The 24,157-nt window shown below is 39.4% G+C and overlaps 1 protein-coding gene across 1 annotated transcript in view; it reads right to left on the reverse strand.

Moving 5' to 3' along the window:
- Positions 1-24,157, reverse strand: part of LOC139132188 (uncharacterized) — a 212,236-nt gene that overhangs the window by 187,163 nt on the left and 916 nt on the right. The window contains exons 2-6 of the mRNA XM_070698577.1: positions 18,276-18,704; positions 17,591-17,779; positions 14,475-14,642; positions 12,102-12,290; positions 11,712-11,888 (exon numbers count right to left, since the gene is read on the reverse strand). Of these exons, the coding sequence (XP_070554678.1) occupies positions 11,712-11,888; positions 12,102-12,290; positions 14,475-14,642; positions 17,591-17,779; positions 18,276-18,653 (1,101 nt within the window). The 5' untranslated portion in view covers positions 18,654-18,704. The remainder of the gene's footprint in view (positions 1-11,711; positions 11,889-12,101; positions 12,291-14,474; positions 14,643-17,590; positions 17,780-18,275; positions 18,705-24,157) is intronic.

Raw genomic sequence — 24,157 nt, forward strand, 5'->3', positions numbered from 1 at the left:
GCAGAGGTATTGTGTGAGTTCCTCTATATGCAAAGATTTATCCGCTTGTTCGTCCGATTGTCCCAGCCCAGTGGCGTGTAAGGGATAAGAAGCTGTACGTGCCTGATGAACATGCAGCCTACCTTCCTAAGCCGAAATACAAAGGGCAACAAAAGAATCTCCATCGAAGCACCACGTCAACAGCTCTCAATGCCTGAGGACCCCATCCAGAGGCAGTTGGATGTTAGGATGCACTACCAGAAGGGCCATGTGGACAAACCCCTGTGGTGAGCCATCCTGTTAATAGTACAGCACAGGCTCGTCACACTTGGTCACCAATCGCCCAAGCCAGAGAACGTTGAGAATCAGATGGGATCGGCTGCCTGGCCCGTCAGCTCATCAGACATGAACAGGTAACAGACGCCAACTGAGGAAGGGAGCTTTTGCTTTTGAAAGCCAACATGATAGTGTGTGGAAATAGATGGTTTTGTGTCACAGTTCTAGCCTTAATGGCCTCAGAAGGTTTTTGGCAGTCAACTGCGTGGCTTCTGAGTTCAAAGCCACAACAACAGTGGACAGCCGGGCTACCCACATAGCCCGGCTGCCAACTGTTGTTGTGAGATGCAGCTCCCTTCTGGAGTAAGGTCATTCTCGTTCCAGAAGGGAGCTGCATCTCTTGAGTGTACTGGTGCCTAAAGAGCTGCCTAGCCAATGTTCGCGATTGATCCGTTCTAAGACTCCATGGACCAGACCAAGACGTCATGCTACACGAGCAGCTAAGTCCCTGCCTCCACATACTCACACGAAAGGTCGACCTTAAGCAGTTTGGGTCACTTCAATAGGGAGTCTCATTTATAAATGTGAGAAAGGGCCTCAGCAACCTTTTTGGCCTCATTGGTGGTCAGGGGCTGAGCAGCCTAGAAGTGGGAAGCTACGTCGATGATGGTAAGCGCATACTTGTCAACTTGGTTGACCTCATTTGGTGTGCCAACATCGAATTTTAGCCGCAAAATGTGCCGTGGAGCTGGAAAAGAGATCTGTCTGATGGCTTGCCAAAGTAACCACTCCCAGGCAACATCTTCAGGAACCATAGCAGCTGAAGCCAGTTTCTTGATGGCTGCAAACCCTTCCAAGAAGCCACACAGGGGCTGTAGTGGATGTCAGACAACTTTGCTGTCTGCTTACTGTCGGCCATTGGGAGACTTGCAAGATATTCAAGCAGGTAAACTTGCTGTCAAGCGCTGGTGGCTACCCAAAAATGGCTAGACCCGTGGGAGGCTTTGCCTATTTTTTCTGTTTAATGAGGACAGGGTGGAGCCAAAGTCACCTCCCTTGGGCAGACTTGTGCAACTCAGCTATCCTGCCTCAAACTACATGGTAGATGAAGAGGATCACCACAATACTGGGGATGTAGTCCTGGAGGACCGAGACCTCACAGTTGCCTGGTGTTCTCGAGGACAGCCATCTTCTCCTGTGCGTTCATCTGGGTCGTCAAACCAAATCTGCTAGCACAATACGTAGGAACTTCCTCTTCATGTTGGAGTCGAGGAGCCACCCACTCTCTGTAATGTAATCCTTCTGCCGCCTAACGGAGGGTAAGGCAGGGACAGCTGCCTCTGCAGAGGGTGTGTGGATCTCCTTGGGTAGAGGGCTGGACGAATCTGAGCCTGATTCTTCTATTTTTCCATCTAATACTGGCCGTCATCTCGCACAACCGTCTGTGGCCTAAAGACAGCCTTTCCCAATACAGAAAAATGTGGTGAATGTCCTCAAAGACAACAAGCCAGCTGCTATCTCACACACAACCAACTGCAAGTATCTAGCTCTTGAGAGATATAGAAAAATATGATAAGTCCAGCAGCTAGTTGGCGGAAAGTCAGCAGCAAAGTGAATTGCCCCAGTCAAAGGAGAAACACCATGAAGTTGCAAACCAGGTCTGTCGCAACATAGATCAATTCCCATTTTTTCTGGCCCAGTGCTTAGCATGTAGTAGACATGAAATTTGGGCTCGAAGGCCTCCCCATGGCCAGACAGGTTCTGGGCAAGCACTTTGTCGCCGGTGCAGGTGCTCGCATTTTGAGTAGTACTAGCCTAGGCTGTCAAAGCACCCAAGGCACCCCTAAGAGAATGTAACAATTATTGTACCAAGTCTGAGAGCATGCAGCCTCCAGTGCCTCAGGACCCTTCCCCAGAGGAGTCACACTAACTCTGTGATACATTTTCTCTTGCTCAATCGGGGCTGTTCTCTTTCTTTTGAAGCATAATCTTCTTCATCTTCACCATGTCCACAGGCTCTGCTGCCAGTGTTTCCATGGTCTGCACTGCAGGGGGATCGCCTGCCTCCACTGCATGCATTCCCTCTATCTCAAAACCATCTCCATATACTCTAGTACCCAGATTCTTTTGGATTCCTGTTGTTGTACCGATGTCTTTGGCCGTGATCAGCCCTTCACTGACAACAGCAAGAGAGAACAAGGCACCAAGTGTAAGCTAAGGCCACTCCCAGCTTATTTATCTCACTCCTGAAAGAAAATCAGTGTTCAGATCCTTTAAAAGCCCCTCTATGCTGTCAATTGGTAGCAAGCAGCCGGCCCAGGACCTAACTAGCCAAAAAAACGAGGTTTCTTACAAAATTCTTGGTCATGCAAGCCGTGAACTCAGCCAAGTAGACAGGGTACCATTTGCTTATGAGCTCGGGCTTCATTTTCTCCATGACCTATATGGTGAAAGGTTTGCCAAGCAAACCATTGCTTTGGTTAGCCATCACGACACAAAGAAGGCGCCACCTTTTTTCCTTCTGAGGGGTCCTCCTGTTCCCCTTCCAGAGGGGAGGCCACTGGGTAGCCTGCTTCCTTCAACACATCCTGCACATTTTGGACCATCACTTCCATCCTTTCAACAAATATTATCGTGTGGCAATATTTGTACACTAAGAAGCCAATAAGGAGCCATGACACCAGCAGGGCCACTGTCGTTAGAGAGTCAATATCTATAGCTTGTACTGATGCTTCTTACGATAAACTCTCTACGGCCACATGAACATTTGGTTCTCCACAAAAGCATGCAGCTTGTCAAGCAAGGATCAGACATCGCTTCTTCTGTCTTTTGGATTTGGAGAGCATTGATCCATAGTATCTCATGCAAGCCTTTGATTTCTCCTGTAGAGTGAGTTTGTGGGTTATCATTATTATTATTATTATTATTATTATTATTATTATTATTATTATTACAAGTTTAGGGGCTATAAGTATTATATAGAAATCTAATAATAGTTCATTGAGGCTGTGTGGGAATTCTGACCAAGAGGTGTTATATATTTTAATTTTGTCAATAGGGGTGACTTCCATTGATGTACGTGCAGCGCAGTTTTCTTCCATCAAAAGTCACGACTATGAAAAAGATTTCCAATATAAATTAACTCTCTCTCTCTCTCTCTCTCTCTCTCTCTCTCTCCTATGAAAAAGATTTCCAATAGGCCTATAAATTATTAAACACTCTCTCTCTCTCTCTCTCTCTCTCTCTCTCTCTCTTCTCTCTCTCTCTCTCTCTGCAGTGAAATTGCTATGCTGCGACCACCGAACGAATATTTTCCATACATTAGGAATAACATTAAAAGTTCATTATATAATCTAACCAGTGTAATCTGGCGTTCTTCGCGTTCTTCTCTGTTGGAACACGCGCGCGCCCTTCAGAGGGACGACGCGATTCCCAGAGCATGCGCAATTGAGAGTGCGTGGCGTGACATTTAGAACGTCTCCGATCTCGTGCTATCGTGTCGTTAGCCTTAAAAATGATGGAATGTCAACAGAAACTGGAATTACTGCAGAGAATACTTTTCAGGATATCACATGTGAGTGTCTAAGGTACCAAGTAGGACGTTTAGGAAATCCTTTCAGAAACTTCACGCCGCCTGTGGCCATTTTGTGGAGTATAAGCTTATATTAAAGCTTACGTAACTGCAGCGTAACAGTATTTCTACTGTATATATTGCCGGAACATATGCAATGGAAATGTTTGCGTTTCACGTCTTTCAATTATTCAGATGGAAATGCCGCCCTCTACTCAAAACTTTGAAAAAACATGGTGACAGACTTTGGAAGGCTAACTCTTGTATAAACAATGACGTAATTTTATGGGAAGACATTTGTATTCGAGCACGGCTAGGGCTACAGTACAGTTTTGATTCGAGAACTCTCATCATGTCGGATTCACTGAAACAGTCAGTTGTATGCTCAACAATCCAGAGGGTGAGTCGAACTTTTTCCTATGTCCATGTAGAACTTGTGCAAAAATAAGCGAATCCACAGGCCTTTGGCGAATCTATAAATGCGTTTTTCACCAAGCTGAAAGGTGGAAAGATTTATTATTTTGTAGCACGTCAGTAGTTTGATATGATATGACTAACGCCTTTCACAATAATACTGGCTATTCCATTGAGCATCGTGCTACAGGTCAAAATCTTATTCCTCAGGTTGATATACATATGTAGAGATTTTTATAGAAACTATTCCATAGCTATTTACATTTCTTTATCACTTTTTGCGGTTTTGCGGTTTCCTGTTTTTTGTTAGCCGATTAGTCGGCAAACGCCAAAACGACTAGTCTTTGCGGTTTTCTATAAATTTTGGCACGCACCAAAACGATTAGTCTATTGCGCTCGTATGGGCACGTTTAGTCTCACTGTTTACCTCCGGTTGGTAGCAACCACAGTTTAATTGACAGCCAATTCTTTACATTTAGGGTAAATTGTTGCAATAAGTGTTCCTACGACGTTCGCACAAGTGAGAGCCCTATACTATGTCAAGTAGGGCAGTATTAAACGTGATATCTTGTAAAATTTCCCCTTATCTTGGCCTGCTGGGTTTTTAAAAAGTGTTTAAAGGTATACAGGCACCATGTTCAAATTAAGCCGTTGCTACCATGGAAAGGGATCTAGCTAGTCATAGAGTTTATGGGGTCACGCCAGGTCACACTTAAATAATGCCCACTACATGGTCATAATTTTACTATAGTTAAACAATCGGAAATAATTTGTCTTCATTACTCTTCCTGGAATGGGACAAAGAAATTATTAATTGTCAATCCATAAAATAAATAAGTACTAGTGAACTTGAGTGCTAAGGGGAATTGGGTTCACAAAATTAATTTGAGATACTAGTAGAATTAATTTTATCACATAAAATTAATTTGAAGGCATAAACGTAATTCGATGAATGCGAAGTTAGTAATATACTACATAACATTATTTGAGATGACTGCATGAAACAAAATTAAAAATGCTTGAAAAATTATTTCTGGTCTATATAAAATTAATGTTAACACACTAAAATTAACGAAAACATAATTTTGACCAGAATGGCCCCAATATACATTATCTTTATCATTATACACCTGCGTCTGCAATCTTTGGAGTTTTCTTCGTACAGTAAATTTCGGTATCAGAGGACGCAGAGTCCAATACCTTTGCCGCGGAATATAATAACTTTTGGTGTTATTGGACGCTATTTGACCTTTGACCTCAAAACACCATTACGTCAATGCGGGGAAATACTTCTAAATATTGGGTACTTCACAACGTTAGTAGTGGTGAATCAAAAGCCTGTGAATTCGGGTAAAAATTATGCTGCCGGCCTACAATTTCTAACACGTACACTGCGCTGCGCGGGTTTGAAATTTCGTTCTGTGCGCCTAGCGGACGTGCTTAACGCGTTCTCAGTTTGCTCGCGATCGCTCAGTGCAGTGTGGGACGGTCATCCCCAAAAAAGCTTTAATTTTGATTTTTTCGAGGTAAAATTGGATTAAAAAAGGTGTATAATAATGAGGTTATTCCCAAATACCGGGATTTATGTCCGAGTACATTTTAAATAGAAATAAGGGAAAAAGGAACATTTTCAATGCCATAGTAGTTACCAAGGCAACTCGAAACATTAAAATAAGTCTGGTTTTTGTGTTCTCTGACCCGAATTCCCCTACTCGATAATTTTCATATCAATCAAAGTAACTTTTCATGGGATATTAGAAAAATTGATATTTTCAACCCCTAAAATGGTTACCATGGAAACATGGGGCAGTGAAATCGATATCATATTTGGTCTTTTCGACCCAAAATACCCTACTTGTGAAATTTTCACGGGAATTGAACCTATTATTATTCGCGTTATTATTTCTATATAATACTTATATTAATTATTATTATTATTATTATTATTATTATTAATCTTTATTTAAACTCAATAACTCCATAGGTAAAACACCTCTTTTCATGGAGGTCCCTTGCAACAAGATCAGCAGGGCCACTGTCAGCATGTCTGCTGGCATGACCGCCACAGCTGGGAAATAGAGAAGGAAAGACTGGTGACCAGTACTCCCTTACTACATATATGATACAGTTGAGCCATCACGCCAACTTGTATGGGCTGCATATGCCTTGCCTGCGAGTGTAGGGGCAGAAGGTAGGGGTGGGTGAGTGAGGAGCTTCCCTTGCAGGGAGCTCATATCCGTGAACCTGTCTATCTTGGCAAGGAGCCATTCTATCTTGTGGGCCACATTGCAGCCAAACTGCATTTTGGCAGTGGCATACTGCAGCTCATTGTTGTACCATGCGATGCTTCCAGTGATTATCAGTATCTTGCTTGGCATCAGCAGCAGATCCAGTGAAACAGCCATGTCCAGCCTCACTTTGGCAGTGCCATTTGTGTCTTCCCACCTTAGGTAGCTGGCGACTTTGTTAAGGTTTGCAATCTCATCTTCAAGGAGAACAACCAGCTCTTTTGACGCCTGTTCTGCAACTCCCATTTCACCAACAATGGTGCTCTTTACCCTGGTTTGGGCCCCAGTATGCACTAAACATAAGCCCTTATGCTTCATTCAGTCTTGCTGTGCCTGTCCATCCCAAGATTCCCTGGCACAAACGCTGTAGGTTCGACATCATTCGACATCACCATTACTTGGGGTTTGAACAGACAGTCAATCTGTGATTGCTCTACAAATATCACTGTTTGCTCTTGAGTCAATTGTGAAATCCATGCGTATTTGCAAATGGGAGGATAAGTTTCAGTCCTCTGACTTGATCTGTGAAATAGTTAAGCGACCCTAACAAGACAATGTGGCAAACTCTTAAGAAAATTCATTGCCTGAAAGTTGGGCACAAAAGGCTTTTTAAAAAGGTTTGACTCATTTTAGATTTAGATGGATTCCATTCATTGTTTTGGTCAAGAAACTGATTTTATTACATATACCTATTTAAAATATCCTCCACCAACACCACGGTATGAAGAAATAAGCTACAGCTAGCAATCAGCTGGTCTCAGTGCTCAACCCTCCTTTGCGTTTGTCAGCATGACATTTTACTACTCTGTATGTAAATGTAACAACTTAGCCGGCTATTGAACCACTCTTTTTTGGGAGTGGAGATTTAGCCGAGCGGTTCTCTCTGTGGCCTCTCCGCTAGGCGACTGATGCCGTATGTTGTGGGTTCGAACCCGATTGAAAACTAGCTGTATTTTCTACCCTGGGTTGGTAACTCTGCTGGTGGACAGAATTGTCCCTGAGGTTATCGTTCGCCCAGTTAAAGCGATGAAATTCGTTTCTTCGCCTCGATAAAGTTTGTATGTGCGATGTGTGATAGTGAGTATGCGTGCATGAGTGCTTCACAAACTCTACAACGTGTGGAGTGGTCTCAGTCAGAAAAAAATGTAACAGCTTAGCCGGCTATAGAACCACTCTTTTTTGGGAGTGGAGATTAGCCGATTGGTTCTCTCTGTGGCCTCTCTGCTAGGCGACTGATGCCGTATGTTGTGGGTTCGAACCGATTGAAAACTAGCCATATTTACTACTCTGTACACTCAAAACAGGAGACTGAGAATGTCAACTCGAAAACATTGCAAATAAATTTTCTTTTCTAAATTAAAAAACAAATGCGGAACCACGGGTGTGACCAGCCTGTTTTGGAAGCAGTATTGGCAACCTGTAAACATTTGACAAGTTCCTCCACAGTGAATGACCCACAACAGCCTCGTTTGATTGAACATTTATAATGCAAACTTATATTCAAGATTTCGGATTCCAGTACGGCTTAAATCTGCTAGTCTCCTTGTAAACGTATTTAGTATTAGCTGTGGTAAAATAAAATGTTATATTTCTTTTCCTTTCATAAATATTGAATCAAAGGTTCTTGCTTTGGCTGCATGAGGCTGAATATGTTCACCATGCATGATGTATGCCTGGCCTGTCAGGCCTGGACTATTTGTCAGCAATTGGCAGTCACATTTGATGGTACATGGTTGGTGCATGCAGCTACATCAAAGCATACACTCTGATTCAGTGGCAGCGGTAATTCCCACCGTACGAATGGAACATGGATCACCTTACGAAATGCATTTCCACATTACAGTACAAGTGGTGCGACCGTGTAGCTTGATGTAATCGCATATAAAAGCTGGTAGACTTGAGAACCTTCCGACTTCTGGTTGTTTTGTTGAGAACAAATGCATTTCAAGCCAATGATATCCTGACTTTATAAGTGCTGACATGGAGACAGCCTCTACAGGTCGATAGAAGTTAGCTCACTCATACATAGAACACGTCAAGGGCATGAAGAAAGCAAAAAAATGAACCATGGGAAGGCCTTCAATCATGTTTATCAAGACGATATTGGGGGCATGGCCTTCAGGCTGGCGGCACCTGGAAAGCCTAGAGCAGGCATAAAATATTATAATGTTCTTATCCCTGAAGGCACGACAGTAGAAACTCACTCGCCATTTGTTACTCTGAGTGTTCTGGGCGGCCTGGAAAGCAAAACCTATGATGTCCACCGGTGGCATGTGCCTTTGGAGTCCTTTCAAAGCTCTTTCAGCATCCCCTTAGACTAAGGTATGAGAGCACTGAACGTGCTCATAACCTACCACGCCTATGTGCCCAACCCTCCTGGTTCATGCCACTCTTTTATAGAATATGGTCTTGTGACCAGTCTCTCATATGGATAGGTGCAGGCATTGCAACACCACCTACGGATTGTACGTAGATGCATATAGGTATAAACTTCTTCATGCCTAGACTAGACCAAGTAACTCATTGCCACACCCTTCAGGTTCAAGCCACTTTTATGTCAGATCTGGCCTTGTGACCACTCTCTGAATAAAGGGAATATCGCCTCTCCCTCCATTTGCACCAGTGGTTGCCATGGCTGACCTAACAATCAAGTTTTCTGCCTCTATACATTGACGCCAGCATGGAGACATCACTGAATTTTTCTCTCTCTGCCATTAAATTTAATACGATCAAGACTAGAAACAATGACAGCATCATCCCCTGACCAATCGTTGTGGCTGTTGATACTTTTGATGATGATATAATAATACTACTTCGCTTCTTCTTGAAGAACCCAAGCCGGTGCCACAAGTATGACCACAACTTTGAGGAGACCCTCGGGACCAGGATGCAAGAGAAAGAACTGGGATCCCAGGGGCTAAATGGTGGTTGGTGGGTTACATGGTTCCTGTGCCAGTACGTGTCGACCCTATGCAAGGTTGTTGAAACTGGAATTGTCCTAACTATTTTGGCCCTCTAGTAAACTACCACGACTCATTGCCCCATCCTTGAAGTTCAAGCCAAGAAGCTTGTATTGAAGAGAAATGCAAATGAACATGGCAAAGGGTTTGCGATAAGTTCAGTATTTCATATCACCCATTAACGTATTGTGGCAACCATGGCATAGAACATTACAGGAGGCCAATCCATTATTGGCGATGGTGGTTCCTTTATGTCGTAAGTACTAAAGCAGGGCTATCTGAAACTACTACTCAAGTAGGGCTTGGGGGTGTACTGAAGAGGCCACATACATCTGAACACATCGAATTGGCTTGCCATCTGCTGCGGCAGGCATAGGAATTGTGATAATGAAAGTTTTTGCACCTTTGACAGAACTCATCCAATCCCACATTTTTCTCGCACATCTTACCAGATTTGCCCTAGAGGGTATACGTTTAATAGGGATGTGTGATCCGCACGCATAAGGACAGCCTTGGCTGGTGAGGGTGGTTGGCTATCCCTGGGGATCTCCTTATGCTTGCATGGGCCATTGGGATACACAATGCGGAAACAATACGCTCAGGGGGCAACGCCTTTTTGGGGGATGGTAGCCTCTGTTTGCCAAGTCGAGTGGTCCAATCACCCTGAATGCTGCTGAATTTCTATCTCTTCTGTTGAAATTGTGCAGTAATATGCAAATTTATAATTTTAAGGCAATTTTTGTCATTTTTGGTAATAAATTTATTTCACCAAAACCGCTTTTCCGATAGCTTTGGTATTTGGTATACAGGTTCAAAAGGAATAACCAAAACATGATATATTCAAATGATGGTGAAATCTACTTTTTTGTATTGGGGCAATTTTTGCAATATTTGGTCAAAAATTTGTTTCTCAAAAATGCTCGTCTGGTAGCTTTGATATTTGTTAAAAGTTTTCTAGGGGTTATCTTCTTTGTGATGGATACTAATAATGATAAAATCTTAAAATCTGCAACATTATATTTTTTGAGCAATTTTTTGACATTTTTTGGTCAAACTGTGTTTCTCAATAAGTGCTTGTCTGATACTTTGATATTTGGTATATATAATATCTCTCATCGACAAATGATCACTGATGGCATCGGTGACATGGGACCTTAGTTAGTGACCACTACCTATCTGACTTACAGATTGATATATGGCGGGTGCCACATGTGAGGCAGGATGCCCTTAATATTTTCGAAACACCTGACATCACTTCTTGGTCTTTTGGCCAGAGGTCCATATATCTTTCTTTCATGAATTTGACTTTGTGTGTTACCGTCTATTTACTTCTATTCTGTGCAGTTTTGTGTCTGTGTTTACAACTATTATCTTACAAATTTTGACCTAGTGTTATTGGATTATGGATTGGTATGATTGCGATTATTTGCAATAGGTTCGTTTAATATGATATATCGAAATTTTGATGAAATCTGCAATTTTGGTGATTTTGTAGGGCAATTTTAACATTTTTGTTCAAAAAATTTGATTCTCAACAAACTAATTGTCTAATAGCTTTGGTTTACATGTTCTTAAGGATGATCTTGCGATGTGTTCAAATTATGATGAAATCTTCTTCAATTGTGTATTTTTGCAGCTATTTTTGCCATGTTTTGTCAAACCACTGAAATGAGCTATGCGATCAAAGATTTCCATCTTCTTCGACAATACATGAATCACAAATATTTATTCTCTACATAACACAGTGCGGAGTTATGTCGGCCACGAGGTCACTTGTTGTGCGTGTTGTGTGAAATGTTTGTTGTTTGCATTGTTCAATTCTGAAGTTGTCTTCATTGCCATGTAAACAGTTATTATTTTGGCTCAGTTATCAAATTTTTGTTCAAATTGGGATGTCGTTGTATGGTTGCAATAGCCGACTTTTTCAGAATAAACCTCGTAAGGCTACGGCCGGCTTAGAAATGAAACACCATACTAATGACATGTACATGATTCGTTAGCAGGTTTTAACATGTAAACCGTTTTAGCATCTTACAAATATAAACTGTTCCGAAAAACGACTGTCAAGTTATTCCTTGTTGACATGTAGCATAAATAATTGCAGTGTGGAACTCCCTGAAAAAGATTACTCGATCTTCTGCAAATGTGGACAAAAATTAAATACAATTAATATTTTTATGTAGCTGCGGCAAAATATCGTACAAAATTCCAAGTGTTCCATACCTTTTGCAAACCGAAACCAGTGCTTGATTCTGAAAGGCTGTCATGTATATTCCTCCTAGCTGTAACAGGACCTCTAAGCTCCTCTCGACAAAGCGATCCCGATCCTCTCATGTAAGCTTCAATTAACTCAGAAATTGAGTCATATTTTCCCCTTATATTTGAGAACATGTACTTGTGCTGTTCAAAAACGGAAATATATTAAATTTAATAAGCTCCTGATGACAGTTGATCAGACACCTATGTGCACGAAATTGAAATCGTGTGAAATCGTGTATGGTTTTGATATGAGAAAATACTCAGTCGTTTTCTATTTAGTCGTCCAGAATAGTTTCAAACGCACAAAACACACAGTTGTGATTAAAAGGGTAAACTGTAATTTGCCATACTTACGTCTTGTTCTTCTATTAGAGAATGCTTGGCTCTTCCTTCAGATTTAACAGACAACACAAACAGACCAGAACTGTCTTCTTTTCGCCGGACGAGGAAATCCCCTTCGTCTTTTAGAAGTTCATTGGCTTTTACTCTTGATAAGCAGCCATGGTACCAAACCATGTACGCCAATGTTTTGTCTTCCATAGCCTTCAAATAATAGAGTTAGAATGTCAAAGTTAATTAAAAGGTACCTTACGTATACTTAACCATGTTTGCCTTGCAATCTCTAAGAAAAATATTCTCATGTTTAATAATAATAATAATAATAATAATAATAATAATAATATTTATTTCCTATAGAGCGCATTGCATTTTAAAAATGTCAATGCGCTTTACACAACACTAAAATGAGTTAAATTATAAATAAAAATTGCGAGAAAACACCAATAAAATGCAAAGAGATAAAATTTAAGAAATATCTAGGAATAAAAAGATCTAAAACGATAAGTTTTAACTGACTTCTAAAATCGTTATAAGAATTAGCAAGCCCTATCTCAAATGGTAAAGCATTCCACAAATGGGGAGCACATACAGAAGAGGCTCTATTGCAAAATGATCGCAACACTAGACTGGGACCTAAGTGTACGACCAGTATGACGTACTGTAAGCATTTCTGCCAGATAGTCGGGAGCTTGGCCTGTAATGATTTTGTAAGTGAAACAAAGAATTTTAAAATCAATTCGTTTCTGCACTGGAAGCCAATGTAAATTTTGTAGTATTGGTGTGTATGGTCCCTTTTCTTCTTTCTGCTAACAAGCCGAGCGGCTGAATTTTGAATAGCCTGGAGTTTACGTATTTCAAAGTTCGGAAGACCAAAAAGAAGACTGCTGCAATAATCTAAACGTGATGTAATGAAGGCATGGACGAGTTTCTCCGTGGTACGTTGGTCAAGAAGATCACGAATCTTTTCTAACCTTCGAATCGCATGTGATGCTGATCTACAAATATTTGTAACATGGTCTGACATGGTCTAGGCAGAGTCCATTGTAACACCTAGATTGCGAACTGATTCAGATGGATATACACTGACATCACCAATCCGAAATTACAACGAGCGACAATTCCCTCAATCCCAAATTTCGAGGAAAAATGTACACCTCTGTCTTACCGTCATTGAGTGCAAGCATATTGACCCTCATCCACCCCCGAATCTCGTCTAAACACGACTCGATCGAGGCAATGGGAACCTGGTTACCATCGCATGTAATATAGGATTGGTGTCGTCAGCATACATCATGTAATCTAAACCATGTTTGTTTATAATGTCCTCAAAGGGGTGCCACATAGAGACTAAAGAGAATTGGTCCAACGACAGAACCCTGAGGAACACCACAAAACAACGACTGTTCTTCCGACAGGATTGACTTGACACAAACAGAATGTGTACGCCCGTAATGTAAGAATTGAACCAGTCAAAAACAACACCTGTGATGACAAACCGGTGACGCAGCCTGTGTAACAGAATGGCATGGTCAATCGTATCGAAAGCAGAAGAAGGGTCGAGTAAAATCAAAATTATATCTTTACGTTTATCTTAAAAGCGTAGTACGTCATTCTGCACTCTAATGAGGGCAGTTTCTGTGCTGTAACCCGCCCTATAGGCAGACTGACACTTAGCGAACAAATTGTTGTTCTGTAGGTATGCGTTCGATTGAGTGGAAACTACGCGCTCAATTAGTTTTGACAGAAAGGTTAAATTTGACACAGGGCGATAATTACTGAGAATATTTGGGTCCAGATTCGCCTTTTTGAGTAACGACGAACAATAGCACTTTTACAGGAACCTGGAAATTCACCAGAGAGTAAAGACTTGTTTACAATTTGACAAACAGCTGGTGCCACCTGGTCACAACACTGCTTTAAGAATGTGGCAGGCATTGGATCCATCATAAAAGACTTTGGTGGCATGGTGTTAATGAGCTTTGACACCAACTCGATTGTAACAGGAGAGTAAACTGAGAATGAATGATTTACACTTTGGCAATCAAATGAAGTAACGACCGGTAAATGTGAACGTAGTTATTCAATTTTGGATCGAAAAAAGTTAGCAAAAGCATCTGGTAAATTGGAAAGTTCAGAGTCCGGACAAATCCCTGTTGTGGCGTTCTTACTCCCGATGATGCTGTCCATGATATTAAAAAGGGACCGTTGATCAGCACTTTCAATTCGATTACGATAGTATACAGCGTGCGCTTCTCTCAACATCTTTACATCTTTGCAATTACAAGATAATTTGATTCTTGTAAAGTTTTTATGCATATGACATTAAAAGAATTGATCCTTTTTCATTCTTCATGAAGACTGCAATTGATCTTTCATGAAATGTCATACCTGTTGTAGCTGTGATCCTATGTATGTGCCATCGAAGATGCTTCTTCTAACTACCGGTCGTTTGAGTAGGATTTGTGTGGAAGAGATAACAGGAGTTCCACTGTTTACGTAGCTTTCTATCAAATCGGAAACTTTTGTAAATGCTTTCTCTTCGAACCTATATTGTTGCTAATAAAAATAATTATAGTAATATTTATTTCTCGACAAAAACGCCTTCCACTTGTCTTAAATGGCATCTCACAAGGTGCTGTACAGCAGGAATACATTTAAAGACAAGCGACCTAACGGCTTATATAGCTCCGCTGTGTGTTGAGAATAACTATTTTTGACACATGTGTTAATGAAGAAGGTGGAAATCTTTGATAGCTCATTTCAGTGGCAAGAAAAAAGTGGTAGAAATACAAAATTGAAGATTTTGTCATAATTTGAATATATCACATTCAGATCATCCCTAAGAATATGTCAACCAAAGCAATCTGACGAGAAGTTTTTTGAGAAACAAATTTTCGTATCAAAAATGGCAAAACATTGCCCCCAAAATACAAAATTACAGATCTCATCATAATTTTAATATATTATATTAAAATGATTCCTTGGAACTTGTATACCAAATATCAAAGCTATCAGACATGCAGTTTTTTTGAGAAACAAATTTTCTGATCAAAAATGGCAAAAAATTGCCCCAGAAATACAAAATTGCAGCTTCATCATAATTTCAATATATAACATTTAGTTCATCTGTAGGAACCTGTATACCAAATTTCAAGCTGTCAGATAACAGTTTTGATGAAACATATTTTTTGACCAAAAATGACAAAAATTGCCTTTAAAATACAAATTTAAATATTTCTGCACAATTTGAACAAATCTGCAATAGATCATCGTAGGGACCTATCTACAAAATATCAAAGCTATCTAGATCTTTAAAGATTTTTTGACCAATACGAACAACAAAAAATGCCTTAAAAATACAAATTTTCAAATACCTCCACGATTTGAACAAATCTAACAAAAGTCACCCTAAGTAAACTGCATATTAAATTTCAAAGCAATTGGACATGCGATTTCGGAGAAGAAGAGTTTTTACCAAAAACAGCAAAAAATGCCTCAAATATGCCGGAAGTAATTTAACTACAATTTGAACAAACTTAAGTGAGGTCACCCCAAGTGAACTGCATATGAAATTTCAAAGCAATCGGACTTGCCGTTTCATAGGAGAAGGTAATTGTTGACGGACGGCGGACGGATGGACGACGACGACGACGACGGGCGACGACATAAATCACTGACAGCGGAGCTAATTAACTAGAGCATAGTGAACAACTACATTGAAACTTTCTCTGAAAAAGAAGGTTATTTACATGAGATATAAAAATGGTAAAATTATTACTACACCGAATTTCTGACGGAGGTTTGTTCCATGGCCGTGGGGCGCATATAGAAAAAAGATTTTCAACAAATAACCCACGTATTGCCACTTTGCTGGTGTAAACTAAGCGCAACTGCAGAAGTCCACTACAGGTTCCGACTGTGAGTACAAATATTTAAAAGCTCTTGCAAATAGCGTGGTGCAGTATCGTTTAAAACCTTGAAAGTTAGACATTAATTTTGAACTCTGTTCGCTTATGCAAGGGAAGCAAATGTTACGCAGGACTTGTTGAATATGATCTGATTTCTCATTTTCTGATAGCAGACGTGAAGCGGAGTTTTGAATTAGTTGCAGTTGAATTGGTAAACCAAAAAGTAAACTGTTATAGTAGACCAGTATGTTATGAAAGAATAATCTAACTTTCCGATTGATCTCTGATCAAGAAGTTTGCGCATTTTACCAATTCTTGAAAGAATAAATGAAGCTTATGTAGTTAAACTTGCGACGTGAGCAGATATAGATACTGACGTATCCATGGTGACACCTACACAACAAACAACAGGGGTTGAACGAATGCTGTAACTGCCAACTTGTTTATCACTGAGATTGAACGACCCCCAACACTAAACTTTGTGGGAAATCTCGCAGCTGATTCAGTTTTGAAGCTATTATGGGCTAACATGTTTTTGCACATCCAATGACCATTCTCCTTAATACAGTTCGCAATTTGTACAATGTTGCACAGTCACGAGAACAAGTGGCATAAAGCTGGGAGTCATCATGCATTGTTATGGTGTCCTCAAGGGGTGCAATACTGCGTCAGCATAAAACGATAAGACGAATTATAACACAACGTGAAATGAACAGAATACCATGAATGACTTCAAACGATTCAAAAAACGAAATCTTATTTTGATAGAACTTGAGGTTGTATTGATAGTGATTCCTGTACCTCCCCCTTTCTATTTCAATCGCGGTGTCTGGTATACCGTATAGCCAGTCAGAGATTATGACAATCTTGCTGTTATGCATTCATCTGATTATTCAAACCATTATTCAGTACAAATACATCGGTGTTAATATGTATTCTAGAGTAAGATACAGACTGGCGCTGGATATTATAGAAATAATGGGCGACACGCTGACCATTAACGTTTATTTGTGGGCAAGGGCGAGAGGAAAGCCAAAAATTAACGGGCGAGGCTTGCCGAGCCCGTTAATTTGGCTTTCCTCGAGCCCGCGCCCACAAATAAACGTTAATGGTCAGAGCGGAGTCTGTTCTTTCAATTATATTATCAGCGAACCCAAGAAAACCGTCAAAATTTCCGAAAATTTTAGGAGCGAACGACAACTGGGCCCCAGAAACTGAGCAATACGCGACGCACTGTCACGCGCGCTGTGATTGATTGTGATTTATGTTTGAGCTGTAAAGTTACGATACTGTGAGTTGTTAATCTTATTATTCATATTCACGGGCATGTAAACGAACCATTACTGTGTATTTGTGGTCAGTCACGTGGTTCAGCTCGACCAATCAAAATGCGAAGGGCAGGGCATGGTAATATATTTTGATCTCTTAATTATGTAGAAGGTTCCCTGTGCACGGTAATGGGATTTGATGGATTCCTAGTGTGTCAAAAATAACGGTAAAGCAATAAATAGGAAACAAATTGCGCATAAGCCCGTATTCTTCTTCATTGTCATAAACTAACAGGCAATCAAAATGGATATATATGTTTAAACTCACATCCTGTTCCGTAATCAGTATGTGCTTGTCTGTTCCATCACATTTTACAGACAACACCAACTGGCTGAAAGTACCTTCTTCCCGCCGTAAAAGGAAATCTCCTTCGTCATGCAAAAGCTGAGTCGCATTTACCCTAGGTAACATGTAATGGTACCACAACATATCTTCGTATCGTTCGCTACCCATGGGCTGAAATGGCCAAAAGTTACTGAGCTGCTTAAATATATTAAGGTACTATGTATGTAGTACATGTAGTATATGTAGTATGTAAATTTATTACTTTGTACTTGAAGTAATTTGTGTTATATATATGTTTGTTTGTGTGTGTGTGTGTGTATGTATGTATGTGTGTGTCAGTGATATGTACATGTTTGTGCTCGTGTATGTGGTTTTAGTAACAGAAATTACTTCCGGTAAAAATTATAATATGTGTTACTTAAGTTTCATGCATCCTATAAACCTCAGACTGACAGAACTAAATTTTCATCAGGTCTTTACTCTCATTAATATGATTGTTTTAGACGGTGTTGAAATTTGATAAATAATATTTGTTTGCAACTTCATCTGAAATCATTCAGTTAAGGTTAGCATTTCATTTGGACTGTTTATACCATGCCGAACAGAAGTTCGTTACGGTCACCATCATCTCACGATAATCATTATCAAACAAAATTTACTAAAATACCTTTCTTTTTTGTTTTGCCTCTTCTTTTACTCCGTCGATGTCACATAACAAGAGCTTCAACAGCCCTGATTGGCCGAACTGTTCACAGAGTTTGGAACTGCTTTGGGAATAATTTCTACATGTCTTTCTGATCAACGTTATTCCACACAGGACATGCTCCTTCTCTATTCCACTTTCATAAACTCGGTGAAGATACTGCAAGAACTTAATCAATTCATATCCTCCTCCTAGTCTTGCCAGATTATCGCCCAATTTTCGATGTATCTGCTCGTCGTCTGTACTTTCAAATGGGTCACTAATGCATGAGAAAACTGCTTCTAAGCTGTTTAGGATGTTAACGTCTCTGCCCTTTTTCAACAGTTCCACAGCTTTTTCCATGTTGAATTCTGTACAGCCTTGCAATATTCAGCGCTTTCACGACTGAGGGATCTTGAAAAAGAATAAAAAAGTGTTTTGTAATTTTACTCTTCTGGAAACCTTAACTTTTAGGAGTGAACATCGATCATAATGTTTATTTTTCATAGTTTCTATATGCGAGGCAACTGTATGCTTGCGAATAGCTACTGCACTATGCGTGTATTAACTTTAGTCTAGCCAGTAACATCGGGGGAAATGACAGATGCATCTGAAACACCTATAACTTCGGCGCCAGTAGTGAATACAGCACCAGCCAACAGAACATCAGGAAGTGCTACCATGAATAAGGATCCAGCAACCATTGTGTCACCACCACCTAATACAATGGAAAGAAGATATCCCACAAGGAATAGAAAAGCACCAGATAGATTAGATTTGTAATTTCCAAAACAAAAGTGAATGTACTGTGACAAGGGCAGAATAATCCCTAACAATCACTGAGGCAGCGAGTAGTCTACCTCAAAGCCTCATATTTCGGCATAGTAGATTGCATTTTATTTTAGTCAGCATAAAGTTAGGAATTAACTGAACTCATATGAACTCTACGTCATGAACTCTGCACTCTGACAGGACATATAAACTTAGCAGGGAGGAATGTAGTATATTCACTCTATATACATTAACAAGTGTTAAGTGATGGAAGCCACCAGGATGAGACACTATCTCAAGTATCCAAAAGCAACCAATGACGTATAGTTTACTTATGAGATTATGTTAATAAAGTAGAATTCTAGTTAATGGCTACACTGTGTGAATCGTGTGTCTGATAGCAGTACCACGATAAATGTTGTGGCTAGCTTACTAGCACAAAATGAACAAGAAAGTTCAAATGCACTTGAATAGCACAAGCGCCAGCACTATGCGTGTATTAGCTTTAGTCTTGCCAAGGTCTAGCCGCAAAAATGGCAGCTCACCGGCGGCCGTGCACGGTCTTTTACTAATGTGTTGCTGGGCAGCGCCGACCGCTTCAGGCTAGCACTTCAAACAGTTCAAAGCAAACACGTCAGAAAAGCCGGAGCACGGCCCGTGGGCTACAATAATTGCATCTAGCCTAGGTCAAATTTAGCCCTGCCATGGTACCTTCTTAGCTCCATGGCCCTGCGTACGATACTGTGTTTTCCCAGCGCCGCGCGAGAGGACTACCGCCTTCCGTCCAGCACCCGATAACGCCGGGAACGCACAGCATCATACACTGAGCTACTAGGGTCGTTCTATGGTCTTGTGAAAACACACAGGCTGGGCCCTGCTGTGTGCAGCAGTGTGAACGTAACGTCTTTTATGTAAATCCACTTGCGACCAACATTTATATATGAACATTTGGAACTCACTATCATGTTTGGAAAATGACGATGTATATATATATATATATATATATATATATATATATATATATATATATATATATATATATATATATATATATATATATATATATAAATTTCCGAGTCCCAGCTTTGTGAAAACGACACTGTATATAAAATTTTGTAGTATATATAAAATTTGTGCAGCTGTATGAAAACGAGGTCCTATATATATAAAAAATGGAGCTGCATGAAAACGAGGTCCCCTATATATAAAAATTTGCAGCTGCATGAAAACGACCTATTGCCTGGTCATGAGGGCTATAGCGCACGTCTATTACCCCGAGGGGCCGTGTATTACCAGAAACACATCGCTATTGTTTCTGGTAACACACGGCCACGAGGGTAATAGAAGCGCTATCGCCCGAATAAAGACCAGGCTATTGGTGTTTTATAACACACTACATGCTCATGTTATATTGTTATATAGTTTTTAATGTGTTTTGATATTTTGTACCGCAACAATCCATTCTGACAAGTTTACTGGGCGATGTTTCCACAGCGGTTTCAGTTGTACGTGGTACCACTTTCTTTCAAAAAATATTCTAAGCATACCTAGCGACATCCTTAGTTGCACTTTATAATCTTTTCCGTCGACGAGCTGTTCAAGTTCCCAAGCTGTTGGAATGTTGGAAAATGTTGGAAAATCTGTTTTAGAGAATGTGTCGTCACCTATCCCGGACGCACATCACGTTCTAGTCACCAGCCATTGTTGCAAAGCTGCAGACGACACTACGGTCACGTGACCGGGCATGTTTCCAAATTTGGTCAAAACTATTTCCCTAGGGAAATAGCTTTTCAAAAAATGCCCTCTAACGTCACTTTTGTCGATCCGATGGGGACTAGACGTATCTATTTTCTCGTCACGTGACGTATTCTGGCCAATCGCAACACGGAATGAGCATGTGGCGTGTTATAAATAAATAATATATATATATATATACATATATATATATATATATATATATATATATATATATATATATATATATACATTTTGTGTATATATGTTTTATATATATATATATATATATTATATATATATATATATTAAAAAGTCCTCTCTATATCCATTTTCCAGCTGTTCTATCTCTAAAATAAGGGTGATTGTGTAAATTAATTTTTTTACATTTGGTGCCTCGTATGGCAATATCAATGCAAAATTACTGAATATCCAAACATTATATGTAAACTGTGGAAGTGTTTTTAAACTGCTCGCATCTCTGAAAACCGTACAATACAATTTCTCATCATAGCTCCGTAATTTAGCTGCCGCTCGTGTAAAGCGTTGGCAACAAAACGCAGCTACTGTAGATCATAAAAAATCGAAAGATTTGAACTGTCGCCGCTTGTGGCTTACAAAGTTCCGATTATAGGTAAAATGACGTTATTTCGGAGCCGTTCAACCGCTAGCGGGAAAGACATCGTTGCTGCTCTTTCTTTTTCATCCAGGATTTTATGCCCTATTCACGATTTGGAATAAGCCACTTAGATTGTCATGGCAGCATCTCGATTTTCGTTTCGATTTAGCAGGCCTATGTGATATTTCTAAAACCAAACATTCAGGAAGGGATTTCTTATCGTTAAATGATAATTTTATTATGCAATATTACCCCTAATTTATAAAAACTGTAGTCTGCAACCCGAAAAATACCCTCTTTGATTGTGTGATGTAGGCCAAAATATGTGGTTATTCAGCAGCAGCAGCAGCAGATCTAGAAATTATGTGTCCAAGAAAACGGCGATTCCTGGGCGGTTCAGTGGGACGCTTGCAGCGAGTCCCCGCCGGAGTATGCCTGAGGTGCGCCGGTACGCATCGCTGTATTGAGGAGAGACTGTGCCAGGGTCAACGTTGTGTTAAGAGAGACTAGAGGCAGGCCCTATAAAGCGAGGGGATCGCCGGTGCACCACGTGCACCACAACCGCTTATCTATTTGAAAGTCTAGTGGGCTACCCAGTAGTCGTTATCTGAACTGTGAACTTAATACAGAACACAATTGGAGCTAATTTGGGATAATTGGATCTTCATATTTTTCAAATTTCTCAAAAGTGTTAGGTGCCTTATAGCTGATTGTTGCAATATTGCAAATTACTCATAAAAGAAGTGTTTAACTTAAAAAGAAAAGGAGATGAGCTTATATTTACAGGTGAACCGACATTACTTCACCATCAATTATCAAGAATTAGTTCCAATCGTGTTACAGTTAACCTTGACGTCCATGAGATGACTAGAATATGAAAGTTATTGCTGAAATACTCCAAATATCTTGTCCAACATCGGAGAATGATTATCGAATTCCCTGGCATAGAGCTGAAGGGGATTTACCAATTGTAGGACACGTGAACCATAACGTTTTTAATTAATTATTTTTGCTTGTTAGGCTTTTTCTGTGGCGTGTGCCCTTTCGAACCTTTCCATTTTTTTCACTGGCCTGTTCTTTTTTCGGTATGTTTTTTGAGGTTTTTTTTTATTTAGCTTTTTTAGTATACGGTCAGCTTTTATATAGACCACCTTTCAATTCAATATTTCATTTTTACATGTTTTTAGTTTTATTGTGTTTCCTCTGTACTATTGGTATCACTATGGAAAGATTTGTTATTTTTTTCCCTTGAGTAGTGTTGCTTGATTTTGCTTTGTTTTTTGAGGATTTGTTTTTCAATAAGTCATTGCATTCTTTGTACGCTCTATACAAATGTACGTAGTTGACGTTAATAGATAAGGATGTATGACTTTTTCAAAAATCACCGATAACTTAACTTAAAATCACCGATAACCGGTAAGTCTTCATGATTACAACGTATTTCCTTGTGAGGTTTGAAGGAGTCAGTAACACTTTACGATTTTACATTTTTCCTAAATTTCTAATCAGATTTTCGTGTTCTTTCTGTTCATTCCGTAATTTCATGAAAGCATTATTTCAATCGAGAAAGACATGAATGTTTTGTGCCATATTCTGCTCATTTCCCCGTATATTTTAAATAAACGAGTATTTCAATGAAACCTTACATATGTATTGTAAATGCCGTTTTCCCGTGTATGCTCGATTTTTAACATGCAAATTTTCACAACATATCAATCACGATTTTTTTATACAAGAGTGAAAAGTATTTTGAAACACTTGGCGTACAAATCATAACGATTTCAAAACGAAATTCAAAACGAAAACAAAATTTAAAATCATATTAAAATCAAAACAATGAATTTTCATTTTGAAATAAAAACGAATATCAACACATTGCAAAAATTATCTTCGTTTCGAAAGTCAAAATCAAAATGGAATTAGAACACTTTGAAAATGATAATGAAAATAAGAAAATGTAAAATAAAATCAAACTAAAAAAATGAAAACGAAAGTTAAATGAATAGTAAAATAAAACGGCAATGAATTTTCATTTTGAAATCGAAACGAATATTAAAACGAAAATAATTTTTATTTCAAAAGTTAAAATGGAAATTAGAACAATTTCAAAATTACAATGAAATAAAAATAAAAATGTAAATTAAAATCAAATCCAAAAATGAAACCGAAAATAGAAATAAAAGTCAGAACAAAGACAATTCGAATTTTTAAAATAGAAATCATAATCAAAATCAAAATTAAAATCAAAATCGAAAATAAAAATCAGAATGAAAACCTAAGCGAAACTAAAACCGAGTATTACTTTAATTTAAAAACAAATGAATTTAGCTTTGAAAACGAAAAATCAAATGGAAAGGAAAACCTGAAAGCAAAATCCCAGTCGTCATTACACTTAACTGATTTATACAATGACAAATAATGCTGTAATGGGTTCACAATTTAATGTTAAATTGGATATGAAAAGTTGGAAAAACATTTTTATTAAAATTTATTTTCTCATTTATAAAAACGATTTGATGGGCCCCTCGGTTGCCGTACAACTACGACTGCTGACAAAAATCCATGGAGTGATACTTTGGAGTGATACCGAACTAATATTGTATCCATCAAGTTAGGCAAATCGCAACCCCACCCCCCCCCCCTCCCCTCCCGATTCGCAGCGATCTGTAGTTCTACCAACACCAAGCTCGACTATGTTATGCCGTGTGTTCGACAGGTATAGACTGAAAGATTCAATCGTGCA

This window comes from Ptychodera flava, chromosome 4 (genome assembly GCF_041260155.1).
Source record: "Ptychodera flava strain L36383 chromosome 4, AS_Pfla_20210202, whole genome shotgun sequence".
Classification (NCBI taxonomy): domain Eukaryota; kingdom Metazoa; phylum Hemichordata; class Enteropneusta; family Ptychoderidae; genus Ptychodera; species Ptychodera flava.